Source organism: Diadema antillarum, unplaced genomic scaffold (genome assembly GCF_040938485.1).
Source record: "Diadema antillarum isolate AM-2024a unplaced genomic scaffold, OU_Dant_1.0 seq00000561_RagTag, whole genome shotgun sequence".
Classification (NCBI taxonomy): Eukaryota; Metazoa; Echinodermata; class Echinoidea; order Diadematoida; family Diadematidae; genus Diadema; species Diadema antillarum.
The window spans coordinates 1,405,969-1,428,222 of NW_027271500.1; the positions used below are offsets into that span (position 1 = coordinate 1,405,969).

The window sequence follows — 22,254 nt, forward strand, 5'->3', positions numbered from 1 at the left end:
CAAAACTTGTTATGCAAGTTAGGAGATTATAAATTCTATGGACCACATTCACCCATTCTTACTCTTCAGTGCAACACAGAAATCACACATTACATGCCAAGGTAAAGAATAATACAAATCATTTTAATTCCCAATATATATATTATGTCAGTATTGTTGCAACATACAGTATAAAGGCATAAAACTGCCTAATGTTATCTTTTCTTCCAAGGATATCATGAAATATACAGTACTCATCATACTAGACAATTTTCTTCATGATTACTGCAGATACCACACACAATTATAGCTTCTTTATACTAAGGCAGATCACTTCTAATGCAATGTGATTAGTAATAATAATGTAGCTTTTATGGCCTTTCATAAATCACTTACAGTAAATAGTTGAAACTCTGCATATACAATATACTCTGGTTTATGATACAATATTAACACATAGTAGAGTGACCCTCATAACAAGGTCAGATATACAATAGAAGTATAACTGATATAACTCTGCAATTTTACAGGCTCTATTTGTTAGATAACCGATATAACTAGGCAACTCTGCAGGTCCAATTACTTTTTTATACTTTGGTTTTTATTCCTAATAAAACGAGATGCCTGATATAATGAGGAAATTTAGGAAGGCCCAAGCTCCTTGTTATATCAAGGTTCCCTGGTATACTATACATAACTAGAACTATCACTCATTGTGATTAATATACCCCCACCCACAACTGAGGGAATTAGCTCAACCAGGACTAATTTCTTTTTTACTTTTTAATGGCAAAAAAAAAAAAATGTTACCATGGCAATGCACTGTTCAAAAGTGAATAAATGTATTGCTCACTGTTAGTCATATGTCCCACTTCTCAAGTCAAGTGCTCAAAAACTGAGTGAGCACGATAAATAAACTGACAATTTGTATGGTTTTCATTAAAAATTGTGTGTTATCATGGCAACACAATGTTGGACATTAAGAAAAAATGAAGTTTGCACAATAGCCGTTACATGTGCCAAATTTCAAGGCAAAATATAAAAGGCTGAGGGGCTTAGTTGAATTCACAATATTAGTGTATCATTTTCATTCAAAATATATTGTTACCATGGCAACACATTTTCAACACTGACAAAAGATTTTTTGCACATCTAGGTAATGCAGAGGTAACATATGCCAAATTTGACGCCAAAATGCTCTAAAACTGAGAGTTAGGAGAATCAAAATGATAGTATGATTTTCATTCAAAATGCACTGTTACCATGGCAACACATTGTTCAACAATGATGAAATATGAAGTTTGCATATCTCTGTACTATAGTGGTTGCATGTGCCAAATTTCAAGCCAAATGCTAAAAGACTGAGGGAGTTACCTGAATCCACAATATTTTTGTATGATTTTCATTCAAAATATGCTGTTACCATGGAAACGCATTGATCAACATTAACAAATGGTTAAGTTTGCACATCTACGTACTATAGTGGTCACATGTGCCAAATTTCAAGCTAAATGCTCAAAGACTGAGGTAGTTACCTGAATCCACAATATTTTTGTATGCATTTTAGTGAAAAGATGCTGTTACCATGGCAACACATTGTTCACCACTGACGAAAGATTAAGTTTGCACATCTATATGCTATAGCAGTCACATGTGCCAAATTTCAAGCCAAATGCTCAAAGACTGAGGGAGTTAACTGAATCTACAATATTTTTGCGTGATTTTCATTCAACATATGCTGTTCCCATGGCAACGCACAGATCAACAATGACGAAAGACTACGTATGCACATCTACGTACTATAGTGGTCACATGTGCCAAATTTCAAGCTAAATGCTCAAAGACTGAGGTAGTTACCTGAATCCACAATATTTTTGTATGCATTTCAGTGAAAAGATGCTGTTACCATGGTAACGCATTGTTCACCACTGATGAAAGATCAAGTTTACATCTACACACTACAGTGGTCACATGTGCCAAATTTCAAGCCAAATGATTAAAGACTGAGGGAGTTAACTGAATCCGCAATATTTTTGTATGATTTTCATTCAAAATATGCCGTTACCATGGCAACACAGTGATCACCACTGACGAAAGATTAAGTTTACACATCTACGTACCACAGTGGTTATGTGTGCCAAATTTCAAGCTAAATGCTCACAGACTAAGGGAGTTAGCCGAATCCACAATATTTCTGGAGGCTTTTTGGTAAAAAAAAAAACTGTTACCATGGCAACGCATTGTTCATCACTGATGAAAGATTAAGTTTACACATCCATATACTATAGTGGTCACATGTGCCAAATTTCAAGCCAAATGCTCAAAGACAGAGGGAGTTATCTGAATCCACAATATTTTCGTTTGATTTTCATTCAAACTATGCTGTTACCATGGCAACGCATTGATCAACAATGACAAAAGAGTAAGTACACACATCTACGTACCATAGTGGTCACATGTGCCAATTTTCGAGCCATATGCTTAAAGACTGAAGGAGTGAGATTAATCCACACATTTTTGTATGATTGGTTTAAAAAAAAACTGTCGTTGCCATGGTAACAGATTTTTTAATGCACACACCAAAGATGTTTTGGCACAACTATACATTACACTGATCACATATCCCAAATTCAAACTGAATTGCTACAAAACTGAGAGAGTAGTTCGATCCACAACATTTTATAAGATTTTTATGAAAATCCTAATTAGTATGAAATACTAATGAAAAAGGTATCTTGCACATCGGCCTGTGGTAGCAGTCACACATGCCAAATTTGAAGTTAATTGCTCAAAAAATGAGAAAGGTGTTCGATCCACAAGATTTTAGGAAAATTTGCCGTTGCCATGGCAACGCATTATGCGATATTAACAAAAAAGATGTCTTGCACATCTACCTTTGATAGCGGTCACACATGCCAAATTTGGGGTCAATTGCTCAAAAAATGAGGAGTTCGATCCACAACATTTTGCAAGATTTTTTTAAAATTTGCCGTTGCCATGGCAACTCATTCTGCAATACTAACGAAAAAGGTGTCTTGCACATCTTCCTTTGATAGTGGTCACACATGCTAAATTTGGGGTAAATTGGTCAAAAAATGAGAGAGTAGTTCGATCCACAAGTTTTTATGAAAATATGCCATTGCCATGGCAACGCATTAGGCGATACTAACGAAAATGGTGTCTTGCACATCTACCTTTGATAGTGGTCACGCATGCCAAATTTGGGGTCAATTGCTCAAAAAATGAGAGAGGAGTTCGATCCACAAGATTTTGCAACGGACCGACCGCCCGACCGCCCGACCGCCCGACCGCCCGACCGCCCGCCCGACCGACCGGCCGCCCGACCGACCGTCCACCCGACCTCAGAGTGATTCCTATATACCCCCCCTACACACTATGTGTGGGTGGGGGTATAATTAGTACAGGTCTCAAAATGACACATCATGATATAAAATATACAGCTGCCCTTAGTGAGGGAAAACAGAGCAATCAGGGAAGAACTGTACACATACATGTATTACATGCACCTTCATGGGCATGAAACATTAATTTACAAATCAGGGAGACTTCATACATCAGGGCTTGATATATTGTAATTATAATAATCAAATGCAAAACGTTCCATAGTAACCACGATCAGGTAAGCTCTGAAACTGAAGTACTTCCAGTGAACCTTTTTGGTTAATATCCATTTTTATCATCACCCAATGGTAAATGTGTTATCATGGCATCCCATCACTCATTTCTCATACATACGTGTTCACATTTAGAGCAAAAATCAACATTTCTGCAAACACAAAAGAACTGTTTTGGCTTTAAGGTTTCCATCCGAGAAGCAGATATCATATCATGTATGATTCGCATAGCTGTTACTCTCTATTGAAAGTAAAACTACATGTTTATCTTGATTACAAGAGACCAAGTGAAACACAATAGAATCGGCCTGGGATTTGAACCTGTGACCTGCTGCTTAAAACAGGCAGAGGGAATACAAACTGAGTTCAAGCAAGTCTTTGGCAATGTCATTATGCCATGCAAAAGCTGAAATTTCTGCACCCATAATTTTTCTTGCTTGGCCAATCGAGATGAATTTTGTATTTTTCAACTTCATAAAATCAAAATATGAACCTGTATTACATATAGCAAGCAAAAAGAAACTTGTGTGCTTTTTAATATATTCATACGTATTTCATATTCTGAAAAATGTGCATTAATTTCCATACTGAGAAAATGTCCACTCATACATCAACTTGGAACATTATACTTGAGTGATTATTACAGCTAGGATATGAATGAGCATAAAGTCAGAAATTCGAACCTATTTTTCGATATATTTCATAATCTCTTATTTTCAGAAGGAATGGACGGAGCTACTATAATGTACTTTACATTCATGAATTCAACAGATCCGGTGCATAGACAGTGAAAGTAGGCTATCACAACACCACAAAATCAATGAGAATGCTAGAGACAACAAACTTTTACTTCCAAAGACATCATTCACAGTAGTTGCTGCTGTTTTTACAAAAGAATAATTGCACATGTAAATTTGAAAGTATTCTGTGTTTATAGCAGTACTGAAAACATTGGTGCAGTCATTGTACACAATTATCATACCATCTTGGCAAGCAACTGATATAAAGGAATATGTTCTTGTAATTGAATACTGGCACACAAGACATGGTGCAATCCCATTAATCATTTGAAGGCCAATTGCAAAACATTCTAACATACAGTATTAAAGTTGCTATTGAATGTAAGCACCCTTCTTATCATGCATTGTCCATAACATGGTCAGATCAGTAAAACACACTATTCTATTTGAATTAATGAATTTTGTATAGAGTTGTTTTTATTGCAATTAATTGACATATTCATCGCTACTTCTGAAACACTGATGAATTGAGTACTTATTTACATCAATGTAGTTCAATTTCTGAAACAGTTGTAATGGCACGCTATTTTGTTTAAAAGTCATAAATGCATTGATATACAGTTGTACCTCTTCTTTTTTTACAAGATTTCCCCTCCCAGACAGACACAAAAAGTCAATTCCCATCCATATGAATCAGTGTCCACTCTCTCACACTGCCAAATTGGCAACAACTCGTTTCATGTCCTGAAGCTCGTCGCGAACGAGGTAGCAGCCGACCATGACACGCTTTCCCGTGAATGCAGTCCGGCCGTGGAGCAGCCGCCAGTTGTCGACGACCACCATGCGGCCTGGCTGCAGCTTCGTCTGCAGTTCGTTGTCGGGGGAGTCAATGATGCGGCCCAGGGCTCGGTAGGCAGCGTAGAAGCGCTCAGCATCCTCGTACGACAGGTAATTGAGTGGGCGGCGGTCGTGGGGGTTGTATCTGTGGGAACAACAACAACAATGGTCAAATTTTGAATAAACTTTTAGAGAGCAAACTGATGGAGGCTGTGTTGTTTTTCCCCTTACACTGTAATTTGATAATACATGTTTGTTTGTTTTTTAAACTTGGTTCCCCAAATTCCTAAATACCACAGCCAGGGAGAGACAAACACACACACAAACAAACAAACAAACACAATTGCAGCAATGCTTATAAACCCCTATAAATATTGGTATTTTGAAAACCTTTTGTGTAACTCTGGAAAAGAAATCACAAGTTGTTGTTTTTGTAGTGTTTTGTCTTATTCTGAAGTGCATTTTCTATAAAAAAAAAGAGATCCCTGGAAGATGGATTGCACTAATGTAAACTGGGAAAGAATAGAATTTGCATCCATTTCAAAAAAATTTTTTCTTTTAATATCAGATAACCTCCTTTTGTAATATGACTATATAATGTATAATTAAGACCCGCTTGTGTCAGATGTTTCTTCTTCTGTTTTTCTCTCTGATTTTGAGGTAATATTTATGACACGGAAGTCATTGTGGCTGTAAAATAGAGACACCTTATTATGGGTGTGAACAGTATCTATAAATCCCTTTTTCACATCAACAAAGTCAACAACTATGCTGCAACAGAGGAAATAGTTTTGTGGTAAATCCCTCTGCATGGTCAGTCCAGTGAAATTATCTTTGCGTGTTATCATTTTGCAGACTGACAACATTAACATTGATAGTCCAAAAGTCAAAGCCACAGGATGCTTTGATAAAATATCTGCATTCATGTTGATATCAATAATTGCACTAATGCAGGGAAATTTTCATGGTTCAATATACAGCTGCATTGCACATCAACAGTAGGTTCATATTCACTCATGCAGTCAACATTTTCACAAAAGAGGTAGTCACTCTGGTACGACACTGTGTTCACTACGGGAAGTGAAATGACCCTATGCAAAAATCAGTATATTTTCCATGAATTTCCTTTTCACTAACCTAACATGCTCCAGCTGGTTTGTCAAAACATTGTGACCGATCGTGTGATGGTAGCAGCGGAAATCATGGACGTCGTCGCGGTAGTGGCCTACAACCGGTATGGTGCGCAGTGCCTCGTACAGGTCTGGATCTTGCGCCCTCAGGCACCGAGCTGCTGCATGGCCGTCTACCAGGGTATTCTCCCCTCCCGTGCCGTCATGGTATATGCAATGCAACACCAGTCCTCTGGTGGGTCAGTCAGACATACAATGAAACCATACAGAAAATTGTTAAAAACCACAAAATTTGGACTAAATTTGGATTAAACTCTTTTACCTGTCTTCAAATGCTACAGTGCACTCCCGTTAAAACGAAATGCTCGGGAACGGCAGTTTTCTTTCGTTATAACGAAATTTCGTTATAACCGAACAAATACAATATATAACGAAAACAAGGAACCACGTATATATATCACACACTGGAAAGCTATGTGAAATGTGATGGGATAACTGTATTTCAATAACAAACGCAAGTTCTCAGAAACTGTGCGTGACACAAGGAGTGAACACACAGTGGTGTGAAGCGTTCACCCATGCAGAGACGCTATAAATGCTTGTTCCGCTACTTATTTTCTAAAGCAATTCGCATTTCGTTATAACGGAGCACATTTCTTTTGTTTTTCTTCGTCTGTGGCGCTCGGAAAAGACTTCGTTATAAGCGAATTTTGTACCATAGACTTTAATGGTGATAATTTTGGGACCAGAGGATTTACTTCGTTATAACGAAATTTCGTTATAACCGTGTTCGTTGTAACGGGAGTGCACTGTACTTTCATAATCGCTATTAGGGGTACAAAACCCTGCATTTCATGTATATCAAAAGTTCAGGATAGGGGAAAAACTATGACAGCGAAAGCACTATAACAAATGTGATTGTCTTTCCTTTGACATGCCATGGTGGCTTCATGTTTTTAGGCTTACAAGACAGCTACGAATTGGACAGATCATCACATGACTGATTCTCTGATGATTCATTCAAAAAAACATGATTTTTACCCAAATCTACAATTTGTAAGATACTTAAGCTTTTGTCACACTACTGACGGAATGTCATCTTTTTGAATTCTATGACTCCATATATATCATGCAGACGGAACACTCCTCTCATAACTTTGTGGGAATGACAATCCCACAGCTGAAAGCATATTTGACTGAGAGATGTATACCTACCAACGAAAACATGACCTCGTACCACTGGCTGTGAAAGAAGCCCCTCAAGCTGTGTAACTTTACAGAAACTTTACACGGGTCATGTTTTTCATCCACGCATATATTTGAAGACTTCTCTTGCTAATCATCATGGCTGTGCCCAGATGTAGTATTCTTTAATAGGACTCAGTTATGTGTGTCATTAACTTCTGGAAGTTAACTGCAACTCTACTGCTGCACAAAACTGATATTGTGTGGACTCAATTAGTGCGTAATTAATTCCCTTAAAATCACCTGAAGTTCCTCCCATTTACTGTAAAACTGGATATTTTCATGCGACTTATTTTTCGCGCTCGGCCAGGTAAGAAGAGTTTCGTATGTTTTTAATTCCGCGGAATCAAGACATCAACTACTGGAACATATGGCAAGCAAAAATATTTGTGGCTTTCATTTTCGCGCTAGTTTCTGGTTGCTTGAAATGCGCGAAAATTTCAACACCGCGAAAATTTCCCCTTTTACAGTAGTTAGTTACTAGACAATCAGGAATTACATACTACTGACCTGTCCAAATTACATGTTGGAAACAGTGTAACAAAGATAAGATGATGAAGCTACCTTACCCAGGATTATGATCGAAGTAAGTTCCATCCGTGTGGTTTTGCAGACCCTTGGACGTATAACCTGTGTCTGCCACAGCGCCATCGTTCTGGTAATGAAATATGCTCCCGTAGAACGTGCGCATCGGGCTACTTATAAGTTTGATAGCCTCCTGGGAAGAGAAATATTCAGGGAAACATTCAGAGGTAATAAAACAGGCTGCTAAAAAAACCCTCTTGCCCACATTATCATGTAGGGCAACTAAACGTCTCTGTTGGACAACTAAACATTTCTGGTGGATAAGTGAAATGTATTAGCAATTACCTGTAATAAAGTATTGGGTCATTGCTCAGATATATCCCTTTTTGCACAATATAGGAAAAATATCTTCTGTAAAGCACAGGAAAGTTTTACAAATTAGTATAAAGTCACAAACACCATGGCAAAGTAGAGACAGAAATAGAAGTCACAAAAATTCCGGCATGTATATCATCTGGGTGATCCAGTACTATGCTGATGTTGATATCTATGTATTTTTTTTTTTCAACCATGATTTTAATGTATTTGATTTTTGGTTATTGTAATCTTACTGAAGACAGCTGTGTGACTCCTAAGTGAAGTCACTTTGAGGTGATTTCCTCACATACAGACATTCATGTAACTTCTACATCATCTTTCTCATCATGTATGTATTTTTACTGATTAAATGTAACTGCTCTTTCTGGAATAAGATAATCTGAATGCAAGGAAAAGTTTTCATCATCCAGCATTTCAAAACTTGACAAATGATCATACAATCAACCCCTCATGCATTTGTCTTTCACATACCACTGTACTTTCTCTGCTAGCCTTGAGACCAGAGACGAACGTGAATCCGTAGACGTGCAGATTCTCCAGGCATTTGCGAAGGCCGCCGCGACTGGCGCTGCGCAGCTCATCGATGTGAACATCCTGGGGCGGATTGGAGGTGATGATCTCCTGGTCCCAGTACAGTGGTTGGAGCTGGTCAGCCCCATCACTGGACCTCTGACCCGGGGCATTGGCCAGCAGCCACTGCATGGAGTAGGTGGTCAAGTGGTCATCGGGCCCTGCACAGTAAAACGTTAGACCGAATGACTTGAGAATAATCGCAAGACTCTGGTAAAGACAGTCAAAGCAAATTGTGAAAAGCACAATATGGTGTGAGGATTAGAATTGATGAATCAACATCAACCCCCTGAGGACGAGTCCCGGATATACTTGGGCAGGTGTATGGGAAATGCGTGTTGTGGCAACATCAGTCCATCCTCAATGGGTGAAAGGCCTATCTCACTGGAGGAAATGTTGCCTCAACTGCTGCGACTGATCACTTGTCGTTACTTGTTGCACACAAAATGAAAAAAAAAATACTGGCCCTCTCACAAAGATAGTGACTCCAGGATGACTTCAGAGACATCTCAAAATAGAGTGATGATTTATTTGTCCAGAAGTCATAGAGATCACCGCAACATCTAAGAGATGTCTTCTCAGTCGTGGAGACATCTCTGTGACCTCTCTGGTAGATCGCCAATGAGTCTCGGTAAGATTGCGGAGGCATCTCGGAGAGCTCGCAAACAAAATTAGTCTCCGCAACTAAGAAGACCTTGTGGAGATGTCTCTGAGACCAGCTGGTGACTGGAAAAAGTCTTCTGTCTTCAAACATGTTTGATTCTCTCACAAGTCTCCAGAGAGTCAGTTGGATCTCAGGAGACATTGCAGAGACATTGTGGAGACAACTGCAAGAATAGGGAGACTTAGAGTCACCGCCAGGTTGCCAACTAGTGTCTCGCCCAATGAGATACCCACCCTACTTGTGGTCAGTGGAGTAAATGTGCCACTTTTGCAGCAACCTCCAGTTCATGACGGATACAAGCAATTGACCAACCATCACAATCATAATATCAACTATCCTGTGAAATATTAATTGCACATATTGTTGAACATGTTGCATGAGTCTCAGGGAAGCTTCGAGTGATTGCTCAAATTCCATGTCACTGGAATTACTCATGATGTACAAGGTGCACATGATATCTATCCTATGATCAAAGTGGTCTAAACATATTCATATATCACTGAAGACAACATAATTCTCGATATTTGTTATGACTGGCTGTGTAGTACAAGTATTATTCAGCTATGTTATAGGTCAAACCATATCCTTCCTGTGTGCAACAAAATATTTCAACATATTGCATTTAGAGGGGAAGTTTGAAAATAACAACATTAATCAATCATTTGAATAACAAAGAATGCTGTCATCACAGTTCAATGTGTGCATACTTACACAAATGAACTTGAAAAAAAGAAAAAATGAAGACATGCTTGCATACAGTCTTGGGTTTAGGCTAAATCAACCAGCACAATTACGGGGATTATGTAATCAATCTGATAGGATAATCTATGGTGGAAATAATGTCTTACAAATGAGACAAAGTTCATCTCCGTTCAGGGTCACCCGTTTTGGCTTGATGTCTGTTGGTATAGCAGCAATATGGACAAAGTTCTGGAGACAGGCATGGTCATAGCACTCAGGGCACCTAATTCCCACAGTTTCCGATAGCAAAGAGAAGGAAAACAGAGAGAATGTGTAATGGTAACTGATTGTCCTGGGCCCTGTTTTATCAAGATTGTGAAATCAACTATAACTTTGATCAACTTAAAGTCGGCTATAACTTTCAATAAACGTTAAGTTTCCATTTTACAAAGTGACTTAATAGTCGATTATAGTTATAGCTGATCACCATGACTTAATTATTGATTTTGTTAAAACATTAAACACAGGATGAGGCTGGTTTCCGGTACTGTCTGCTTAAAAACATTACAATACACAAAGCAAAACAAAGAAAAAAAAACACGAATGTACATGATTGTTTGCCATGGCCATGGAAGCATAGTCTGCTAGTGCGCTGCAGTATGATTAGCACTACAGCTGCTGAATTAGAAGTATGTTTGCAACAGAACCGCAAAATATGCCGTTTTGCATTGTATTGACAGAAGTACGTCGATAGATCTCGCACATCTCGAGCTCAACGAAAATCTGCGTACGCGCATACCGTGAAAATCCTCCACACTACGTAGGATCTTAGATCTAACGTTAGTATTCATTGGCATGGATAAATAACTGACACAGAGGATTTCTGCAGAGGGACTGTCCAAGGTATGCATTGTTTCAAGTCTTGTGTGTTATGTGTAGGATTATGGAAACTTGTGAGAGCGTGGTGACTAGATTGTTTTTACCCCTTCGGCGCAGATCGGCTTTATAAAGAATAGATCACGAGTCTACATGTCGAAATTCTAGACCTAGTAGACGCTCTAGTCTGCAGTGTTACTGTTAGTACAAACGACCCCGTTGTAACGTTACTTAGGCCTAACTGGTTAAATAGATGTCACTGTCGTAATTCAGTGCTATAGAAATAAACTCTTTACTTTCTGTATAGGCCTACTAAACTATTAATTAGTATCTATTGACGAACTAGCTGTACATGCAATTTAGGCCTACGCACATCAGAAATCACTGGTTTCCTCGTATATTCTTTGGCAAAATATGCATTGCACACAGACGCAGTTCCAGCATTCCTTGCTAGCGATGGCTTGATGGGCGGGCGGGCCTGGGCGGGCGGGCATGCTGCAGCGCCGGGCGCGCAGGGTGGGATTGACACTGCTGTAGATTCTAGGTGTTTGCGTGCAGCAGTCGCATACGCAATGCACGCCAATCATGAATTTCATGCAAGGAAAAGACCATAACTAGATGAAAGAAATGTACCGGTAACACAATGTTAGAGAAAGTAAGCAGTTAACAGACAAACATTCATGACAAGACCCCAGGTATGACACTCATCTTTCTTCAGTAAATTGCCTTACAATGGAGTCTACCTAGACTGTCTCTACTTAAAATGTATAGCTGATTTTTTAATCAACTATAAAGTTACATGGATTTGGAGCGGTTGCGAAAACTTAAAGTTGATTTGGGAGGAAGTTAAAGTTGATTTCATCTTTGGGTCTCTTGATAAAACAGACTTGAAGTTGATTTGGGAGCTAATCATTGCTTAATGGACCTAGAGTTTATTTGAGAGGTTAATCATAAATCATCTTGACTTAAAATTAATTTTCTCAAAAGATTGAACAATCTCATTCATTGCTTAACCGGCACCACATAACATCAAAACATGATTGTTTTCTTATCATTATCAAGCTTATGCTCATACTGCTGAAAATGATTAAGATGATATTGAGTTTTCACATGAACTTACATGTATATCATCATTATCACACTCATCATCATCATCACTACTGCCATCAACATAATTTTACTAGTAGTGCTAGAAAGTTTTCACTTTTATTGAGAGCTATTTCATCAAATTCATGAAGACAGATATATGGCTGTGTCACTTACTCAACAGAGATGGTATTCACATGGATCATGATTGGTTACATAAAGATGAAACTTGATACCATACTTAATGTATAAGTATCTTATAAAAGTGAATTAAACAAAGAAACTAAATCTCATAAAAATTGTGTATGTTCAAAATTACTCACCATATTGCTTACACCTATTACTAGAATTTTTCACAATCGTAAGGTTGTAAATCTTTTAAATGCATTCCATATTATGTTACCAGGCTACATACACCTTACCTACAATGGTCTCTCAGCCATATATAGCTGGTTTTGAAATTCTTGCCATCAACAGTGATAGACAGGTGATCCCCTCTCTGCTGGACATCAGCCGCTGGCTGTGCGTCTGCTGCTGAGGAAAGGTGTCGACAGAGGGGAGCAGGCACCAGTCTCCTTGATGGAGCGAGTTGACGGGAAAGATGCCTGATTCCATGGGTCTGTTTCAGGCTGCATTCTGCATAATCAAAACAATTTTTTTTTTTACTAATAGCATTACCCTCCAGAGAACTTTATCACACAAAACTTTCCATTATATCTGAGATGTTTTCTTCAATAACAATCAAATGCAGAGTATGAAGGTAAATTGATTTCAACATAATCAAAACAATACTTAGGATTGCCAAACTGTAAGCCTTGTTCTTCACTCCACACAATGTCTGCACAAAAGACCAGCTCGTACTACTGAATTCAAAAGGATGCAGATTTCTAGTCCACTTGAAGTTTTCAAGTCTGTAATACCTAAAGATGAATGAACAGATTCAAACATTATTTTCTCTTTTCTTTTTTTCTTTTTTAATCTGATACTACCACTTTTAACTAGCAGATTTGGTCTGCTGGATAGACATCAAATGGAGTTCCACGTGTTAAGAGTGTCATCATGGTCACACATTTATACAGATCCTATCATACTTCTCACGAAAGAAAAAATACAACATACAATAACAACAGAAAAAGTGTACATAGTGTGAACCTACAGTACTTCAGTCGCCTATTTCACACAACTACTACTGGTAGATAACAGGGTAAGAAACAGACCCCTTTTGGTTTGCCCGAGTTGATTTAGAAATGGTAAGCATATATATGGGGTTCAAGTCAGGTACATTGTAGCTTGCACACTACACTACATGAAAGGAGGAGATAGCAGCTGGAAACTAAGCCTAGTAAGTCTTAATAAAAGATTGTACGTGACAAGCCTCATGCCACATGGTGACAAGAAGATGCCTTTGATGTGTCATTTCAGATATGTACTCACCCTTTATATTGCTGAATTGCTGAATTTTTATATGCTACTTCTTTAAAGGTTCAATGTTCAAAGTATTACTCTGAAGATAAGGAGATAGAATACAAACAGATATTATTGTTTCTTTTTTAATTGTCAAAAAATAAATCACATGTTTGACATTCTACTTTTACACAGAGTATTATAAAAATGCCTTTAGAACTATTCTCAGGGGACAAGAATGTATTCCATCCATTAGGTACTGTGCAGTAACTGCTCATTGGAAGCAATGTATTTTCACACCAAACAGAAAGGTCATGAGCACTACAATTGTTTTCTTTTGTGATTAAGATTACAGTGAGTCAGGCATACTTGAATTTTGTTGATGAGTTGTTGAGGTTTTGGTGATGCTGCTAGTGATGCCAAGTTGACGAAACCACGGTAACAGGTTCCGACAACCTGATTGGCTGAGTTGGCTTCCTCTGGTACTCAGTGCCTGCAACATGGTCAGACTCGGGATTCCGCTCAAATGGGTCAAGCTGTAGTCTGAAAAAGAACGGAACATCAGAGAAAAGAAGGAATTTATAAGTTGAATTTGCTTGTTTTGCTGTTTCGACAAATACAGAGCACTCCCATTATACGGAACACACTTATAACAAAATTCCGATTCCGGCCATAATATTATCTGCTCTATGATGTGTTTTTATGTTTATCTGTTTGGTCTAAAAATAACTAAATTTTGATACAACGAAAGAAAACTGCCAGTCCCATGGAATCCATTATACTGGGAGTCCACTGTACTTGTCAAAGGGGTCTGCAGAAAATATGCTTACAGTAAATAATTGATGTATATACAGCCAGTAATAGTCATAGAAAAGATATGAATTTGCAATCATTAGTTATTGCATCTTCTAGAAAAGCACTTGGAAAGTGCAGACCTCAGCCAAGCAACTCACTTTCAACTACAGAGTCCAGACGGTGCTCCAGATCATTACTAAAATGTAATCATTTTGATCCTTGTGTTATTATCAACTTTCCTGAAAATTTCGTCCAAATCTTTTTTATAACATTTTGTGTTATAACTTATATTTTAGGGTTTCTGGGACGAACACTGAACTAGGGCTTTCTATAGCTCAGTCGGTAGAGCTCCGGGCTAGCAATCCGGAAGTCTTGGGTTCGAATCCCGATGGAATCCCATTTTCTTTGCTTAATTTTCCACTAATAACTATTATTCTTTTCTGGTCAGTTTTTCTGTTTGCGTTTGTTACATGTACTCAAAAAGCTGCATCACTTCGGTGATCCCTCGCATTTATCCCCAAGTTGAATTATCCTTCGGGTTTATGCCAGGTTCAAGTGTGTACGTGTGTGTCACACACAAACACACTGCTATAGCTTCTGACCATTCGAGCATTGAGAATTTAGGGTTTCTGGGACAAACACTGAACTAGGGCTTTCTATAGCTCAGTCGGTAGAGCACCGGGCTAGCAATCCGGAGGTCCCGGGTTCGAATCCCGATGGAATCCCATTTTCTTTGCTCAATTTTCCACTAATAAACTTATATTTTACTTAAATACAGACAGACAAACAAACCAACAATTGCAAAACCATAACCTCGTTGGTGGAGGTAATTATCACAAAAACTATTAAAGAGCATTCCCATATTAATCATGTTAACATACATCAATGTACATTGTACCGGACATGAGTACAAAAAAAATACTTAAAATTTAATAACACTTGAAACAAAATTCTGCAATTCTCTCTTAAAAGCAAGCTGCATATTTTCATTTATGTACATGTATTTCTTTGCTGTTTTGTTTTGTTGTTGTTGCTTTTGCTGACCATCATGTTGACAATTCAGGTTTAACCCCTGTCTATAATTTCTGTATTGTGTGTATGACAATTTGCTGCAGGTGTCTTTTTCCATTTTATCATAAAGAGACCGCATTTCAAACACGATCTGGATTGTACTGAGCTTCAGCCAAGCATGAAAATCTAAATTCATTACTTCTATTTTTCTGAACTTCTGCTCAAGCTCAATTGGTCATCGATCACTTTACTACTAGTACTAGAATCTGGAGGGAAGGTGGAATAAGATTGGATTGGGAAAATAAAACTTGCAGCAGTTCACCCCAATAAATTGATACTGATTAATTGCTGTATGACCCATAATGAGCATCCTATCACAGCAATTACAAAAAATAAAAAATAAATAAATAAATAAAATGACCACAAGCAATTAACTAATGGCACTAGATCATGCCTCAAAAAAATTGAGAGGAGATACAATGTAGACCTTTAAATGTACACCAATATACTGTATGTCTACATCAAACCGGCTTTAGCAGTACAGTAGTATCATTGAGGCGTTGGGGGGAAGGTACAACGTATCATGTAGGAGCATGAAAATACCCTTGGTGTGCATTCCCCCCCCCCCCCAAGTTTCAAGTGCTACCACTATCAAGAACAAACACAGAAAACAAACAAAGGCAAACTCATACACTAGGCGACAGAGCTGGTAAAGAGTGTATACAGTATTACTACACAGGGCCGTTTGTAGTCAAAACCATTGTTCTCTGTGGCACAACCTACAACTGAGTAGAAGATGAATTTCTCATCAAAAATAAAAACTCCAAAGGAAATTAAAAAAACAAAAACAAGCAAACTTGCTCTCTTCGTTAAGCAAATCAGATCACAGTTGGGTCCGTAGCTGCCTCTGGCAGTGACCTATGTAGGCATTCCTATTTTCACCTTTTAGTCAATTAATATTCAACAAATACCCCACTTCCATATACAAAGTATATCTACATGCTAATTATTGTATTAATATTGTGGAAGATAATCATACCACTGTTGTTATTGTTACACAGTAATTATCATTATTGATATTTGATTGGTCGATTAATATTTGACAGTTTGTGTGTGATATGGTAACAGTGTATTTTGTGTTGTGGTAATGCAAACTTCAATAGTTTTTTTAATCCCACATACGTGTTTTAATCTGCCATTCGTTTTGAATGAAACGGTGGACCTGGTTTTTTTTTTTTTTAAATAAATGTCATTCTATCACTGCCTTGAACTTGAATAAAGTCATGATTAAACAAACATAGAAGCTGCTCAACCTTTCATTACAAAATATGTCACTGCCTATGATGCTTTCACAGCTATAGTCAAACATTTCCTGGCAAGGTTTTGCACACGACATGTCAGAGTTCACTGTACATTGATTAAACAGCTTTATTACCTTCAGGGACATACAATTCCTGAATTGCATGGCTCTCTGCAAACAATTCATCTCATTGATCTCAGTATGCAATGTACATTAATTAAGTAGCTTTCTGGGTGAGCTGTTCCAAAGTGATGCTTCAATCAAGTACAAATTAAAATCGTATCAAGTAGAATAGTTAGACAGTCTTGTTGATAGTAGACACTCCACTTTTAGTAGACTACACACTTGTCATGTCACGTGATATTTCATATCGAGTACCTTACACTATTAGAGATTCTAGGCCTCTGATTGCATGGTCAAAGGCCAAGGTTCAGTCATGGGAACATTTACAGTAGCTGACTTCCAGGCAGTGCATCAGTCCATAGCAAAAAAAAAACTAGTGTAGTGACTACGTGTAGCTAGGCATCAAACAGCAAAAATGCCAAGCCAAGTCTCGACCTCCCGTGCCAAAATGCGATGACACGCAAACGCCATAGGTTTTGCATGTAGCAGGGGGTCAAATTTTGGATGAATCAAGGGGAGCTTGCTTTATATAGTTCTACCCAGTAACAGGCAGTATCAATGACTTAATTTAGCACTTAAACATCTTAAATCATGTGGGCTTATGAGGTAAAACCAAAAAACAAAATGCAGAGTGCCAGAGGTTCTCTTCAAGTTCAGCTATCGCTGCTTAGCTGCATTTACCCTCGGTTTAATTCATCTTCAGACCTGCACCGCTGAGAAATTAGTACCTCAATGCTGTTCAGGGCAAATAATTTTACCTGTGCTGTGGCTGTGCCCCTCGAAGCAGTCGGTATTTGTATTAAATTCAAGATATTATGATGCCACTAGCCATCTCTAGGAATCTACAATAATTTACTTGTTAATATTTATCAACAACACAAATAAAAAACTGACGGTGTGGTCATTTCCTTTGAACTTGAAGGCCAGGTAAAAAATTGAATAACATTGTGGATGGGCCATAAAATGTGATGACTGCACGTACATAAATAAGATAATAGTGCATTATGTAGGCCTACTCTGGCCGACTTTTCGTTTTACGGGGGGAGTGTAGATCTGGCTTGCATCTTGTCCAATATTGGCCACGACAACATTTTCCAGGAAGGATTTCAGACAGCCCAGTTGCTGTATAGAGTCTACGTCAGGTCGGGCTAGATTTCAGAATAATTGCCACCCCCATCCAGTCACGTCTAACTAATGCCATGGGTCTAGCTATCGTCCAACGTTAAAATACGCAGTTTCCAATGAGGTGGGACTAGACAGAAGTACTGAATCCCTAGATTAAATTTAGCATGTTTAGTAAGCTATAGACAGCGTAAGATCTTACTTTTGTATTACGATTCCAATCCCGAGATGGTGAAATTCCGCAACAGAAAGACGACAAACATAGGCCAAACATCACCAGCTACGGGCACACTGCACTATTGTTGCTATTGCCTAGCCTGCCTCGCCTCAGTACCCGGTGAAAGGACGCGAATACCACCCACTCCGAACTTCTAAAGGTTTGTGGAGCCGCATGCGCGCAACTTCGCCTCTCTATTTTGGTTGCGCCACCGGGTTACTCCGCGGCCGTCGCCGCGGCTGGCGCCGCGCTACCTGCATGCTGTGTGCGTTCAATCATTATGGTGATCATGTATTCGGCCGAATACTCTGGTCAAAGTACAAATCAGGGGGGCATTTCATGAAGCGTTTTGTCAGATATTTCGTCTGACAAAATGTTAAAAGCTACTGAAATCCTTGCATCTGATTGGCTGAGAGCAAATTTGTCCGACAAGTTGTCGGACAAAAATGCTTCATGAAATGCCCCCCAGGGGGGCATTTCATGAAGTATTTTGTCCGAAAAAGTTGTCGGACAAATTTGCTCCCAGCCAATCAGATCACAAGGATTTCAGCAGCTTGTAACAGTTTGTCAGAAAAATATCCGACCACAACGCTTCATGAAATGCCCCCTGGCTGGTCTTTGTGGAGTGCTAAATTAAAGTCAGCGCACATCATCATGGCCCCAAAACAAAACAAACCACAAAAAAAAACAACAACAACAACCAAACAAACAAAAAACAAACAACAACAACAGCAACAACAACAACAACAACCAAAAACTCTCAAAACAAACATTAAAAAAAACCCCAAAAACCAGGATGATAAGGTTTATAGGCCTATTTACGGGGAAAAGTTATTACAGCAGGAAAAGGTGACCATTACATTGTTTGTATCATTGCACATGATATGCCTACTATCTAACTAGATCTATAATGGCGTCACAATAATCAGAGACGGTGGTTCACGGAACTTTTGTTATTGTTTTTTTTTTTTTGTTTAGTTGGGGGAATGGCGGCTGCGGTACTGGATAGTGTGTGTGTGTGTGTGTGGGGGGGGGGGAGTTGGCAGTAAAAGGTCAATGTTACCATTAATTAAACATAACATCTTCCCCCCCCCCCCGATTTTTACCTTTTTCCGAATTTTTCTCATTCGTTCATTGAGTCATTCATTCATTCATTCGTTAATCTATTCATTTATAAAAATATATATATACTTTGGGGGGGGGGGGCGGAGGGGGTAGCCATCAGAACAGCTTGTGCTTGTTTTTGTTGTCATTTTTTGTTTCGTGGAGGGTGACCGACAGTCTGTAGGGTATACTAAGGGATGGTGTGTATAGTATCTGGGGGACCATGCATGAGGATTGGGCTTTTAACCTTTTGCGAAATACCAAGAAACCGCTTGTGAAATAGGCCTAATATAGAGCACAGGCCTGCATACTATTTTAAGAGGTATTCAAAGTTTAGTTAAGAGATTATTCAAAGGCAGAAATTCACATGATTAGATATTATGTGGATATACTACTGTAGTATACAAAATATAACATTTGGCCTATACACAATGTTAAACTTGTATGCATCACATTATAATTGCACCGGGCATTATAATTCATGCATCATTTCGAAGAAAGGTGTTGATCCCTTGTAGAGATGGCGTCTGAACATTTTATTCTACAATTTATTCTGCACATTTTTGGACCACTTTTGAAGAGTCATAAAATGGTAAAGCAGTAGACTTAACCAAAGCACCACTTGCAGCAACTATTATAGGCCTATAGTTTTGGTTGAGCGATGGGACTGCAGGATTCCGACTTCTTTTGATTATGATTTTTAAAGAAAATGAGAAATCTCTTCTGAATATGAAAGAGCATATAACTCTAAAAGCAATAAAAAATTGATAAAAGGTTGTTTTTGAAATGGCCGAAATATCCAAAACAGATCCTTATAAAAGGTGGGACCCATCTTTTATATACTGTAGTTATAGGATCACTTTGTTTTAATTTGTTTTGGATATCTCAGCCATTTCAAAACCGATTTTCATCAAGTAAACTTTGAATTCCTCTTAGAATTGTATGCTTTTTAACATTTCATCAAGTGCACTTTAAGCATCTTGCCAAAAAAAAAGGTAAAAGCTGAATCCTCACCTCAGCCACTGGTGCTTATATCTCTTAAAGGTAGAGTATATAGGCATTGATAGATAAAGGAAAGGATTATTGCCCGGCACTGCTCATCATGCTTCTGTGAATTTTCAGAATCCATCCATTTCATAAAAAAAGTTGACATGAAAGCAACTCTTAAATACCTCGAGTGGAAATGTAATGTCATGCAAGTAACGACAAGAATCTACTATAGCTTTCTGATTGGATGTTGCTATGAAAAGTAGCCAGGCCTATACTATATATCCCAATATTTTGCATGAATTGACGCCCTGATCACTGTCCATCATAAAGCTGCACTCAAAGGAGGCGGTGTGTAAAACATACAAGCAGTAATAAATGAAAAACAACAACAACAACAACAACAATTAAACAACAAAATGCCGTATAGTTGTGTTAGGGACAACTGAAAAGAAGACAGGTATAAAGTACAATTTAGTGTTTTGTTGGAAACGGAAATTCCGGAGTTTGAAATCGCGCCAAATCATCACAGAATGAGAAAAAGCAATGTTTAAATTCAAGTGCAGAATGATGATCAACAAGAGTGAAAGGTTCTCACGGCGCAACAATTACGTGGGTATACCCGAGTCCACAGCCACAGGATTGCACAGCTCTCGTCGAGAAAATCACGAAGGAGAAGTAAGGGATCGACATAAAAGTAGAAGTGCACCGCGATGGAAAAGCAATAAAAGGTTCGGCCCTGTCATTATACCGTGAGAAAGTCGACCTCATGAAGAATCAGCACCTGAAGCTGGCGAAGGAAGCGTACTTCATGACGGATAACCTCACTGCTTAGAAGAAGAAAGTGGTCCGCAGCCGTTCAGGAGCTCTACACAATAACGGCGTGAAGCTGCGCTTCTTTGCTGGGAAATGAAGGAACCGAACTGGAGTCCCGCATACCTCCTTTCCTCCAGTTAGATCACTTCGGTATGAGTAGGCCTACTATACACTGATCTCAATAACTCTTGTTTGATTCATTATGTTATATAAGAATGGTCATGGTCTTTAAGTTTATTTCTCTCTTTCTCCGGTCATCTATACCTCTCCGCCTTTCTTTCTCTGTCGACCTCTAAGTCTAGTTCAAGCTAGGCCACGAAAATGTGAAAATCCATGTGTTAATATCATATTGTGTACAAAATAATGTATAATGTGTATATAGAATATTTCCAAAGATACAATTTGATGACTTCTTAGATATGTGCAGGCCATGCAGGAGACTTGCTATAGCAATGGTCTTTACTGTGAGATTTCTATATAATTTGTCCAATGCAGCCACTATACTCACGAGAGTATAGGCCTACTTTGTAAACTATTTAGGCCCTATAGTATGACTTGCTACATTCTTTCCCTCTCTTCTTGTCTGCTTTCAGCAATTCTTAAGCAAAATGGTCATGGTCATGTCATCTCCAATTCTTCTTCTTTTAAAGGTGGGCGAAATTAATTCATGTACGCATAGAAAATGTCCAATGTCGGACACTCAATTTGATTCAGAATTTGATAATAATGAGCATTCTCTGAGTGTATTACACGTCAGTGCTAGGTCTTGAAATTACAAAAATATGCAATTATTGTTGTCTGCATGCAATGAATATGAAATTTTCAGTTATTGGTGTTACAGAAACATATGGCTTTGTTAACGACAATTCTCCCACTAATATTGATGGGTGTTGTCCGTTCCAACAGAATATTCAGACGAGGAGGCGGGGTGGCCCTGTTCCTATCACACTCGTTATCATTTAAAGTAAGGCCTGATTCGATATACAATGGAAATTTTGATTGCACATAGTATAGGGCCTATGTGTTGAA

General features: G+C 38.4%; 1 protein-coding gene across 1 annotated transcript; it reads right to left on the reverse strand.

Annotated features, from left to right (window-relative positions):
• Positions 1 to 4,465: 4,465 nt before the first annotated feature.
• Positions 4,466 to 12,961, reverse strand: LOC139734993 (trimethyllysine dioxygenase, mitochondrial-like). Its single transcript, XM_071645769.1, has 6 exons — positions 12,815 to 12,961; positions 10,552 to 10,633; positions 8,941 to 9,200; positions 8,136 to 8,284; positions 6,329 to 6,553; positions 4,466 to 5,336 (listed from the first exon to the last, which is right to left on the reverse strand). The coding sequence occupies exons 1-6, from the start codon at positions 12,959 to 12,961 to the stop codon at positions 5,063 to 5,065; spliced, it is 1,137 nt and encodes a 378-aa protein (XP_071501870.1). The 3' UTR covers positions 4,466 to 5,062.
• Positions 12,962 to 22,254: the final 9,293 nt, after the last annotated feature.

Coding starts and splice junctions, on each gene's coding strand:
- LOC139734993 (XM_071645769.1), bottom strand. CDS start 12,961: ATGGAATCAGGCATCTTTCCCGTCAACTCGCTCCATCAAGGAGACTGG. Junction 10,634..12,814: donor CCTGTCTATCACTGTTGATG/GCAAGAATTTCA, acceptor GCCTGTCTCCAG/AACTTTGTCCATATTGCTGC. Junction 6,554..8,135: donor TACTTCGATCATAATCCTGG/GTAAGGTAGCTT, acceptor CTGACCCACCAG/AGGACTGGTGTTGCATTGCA.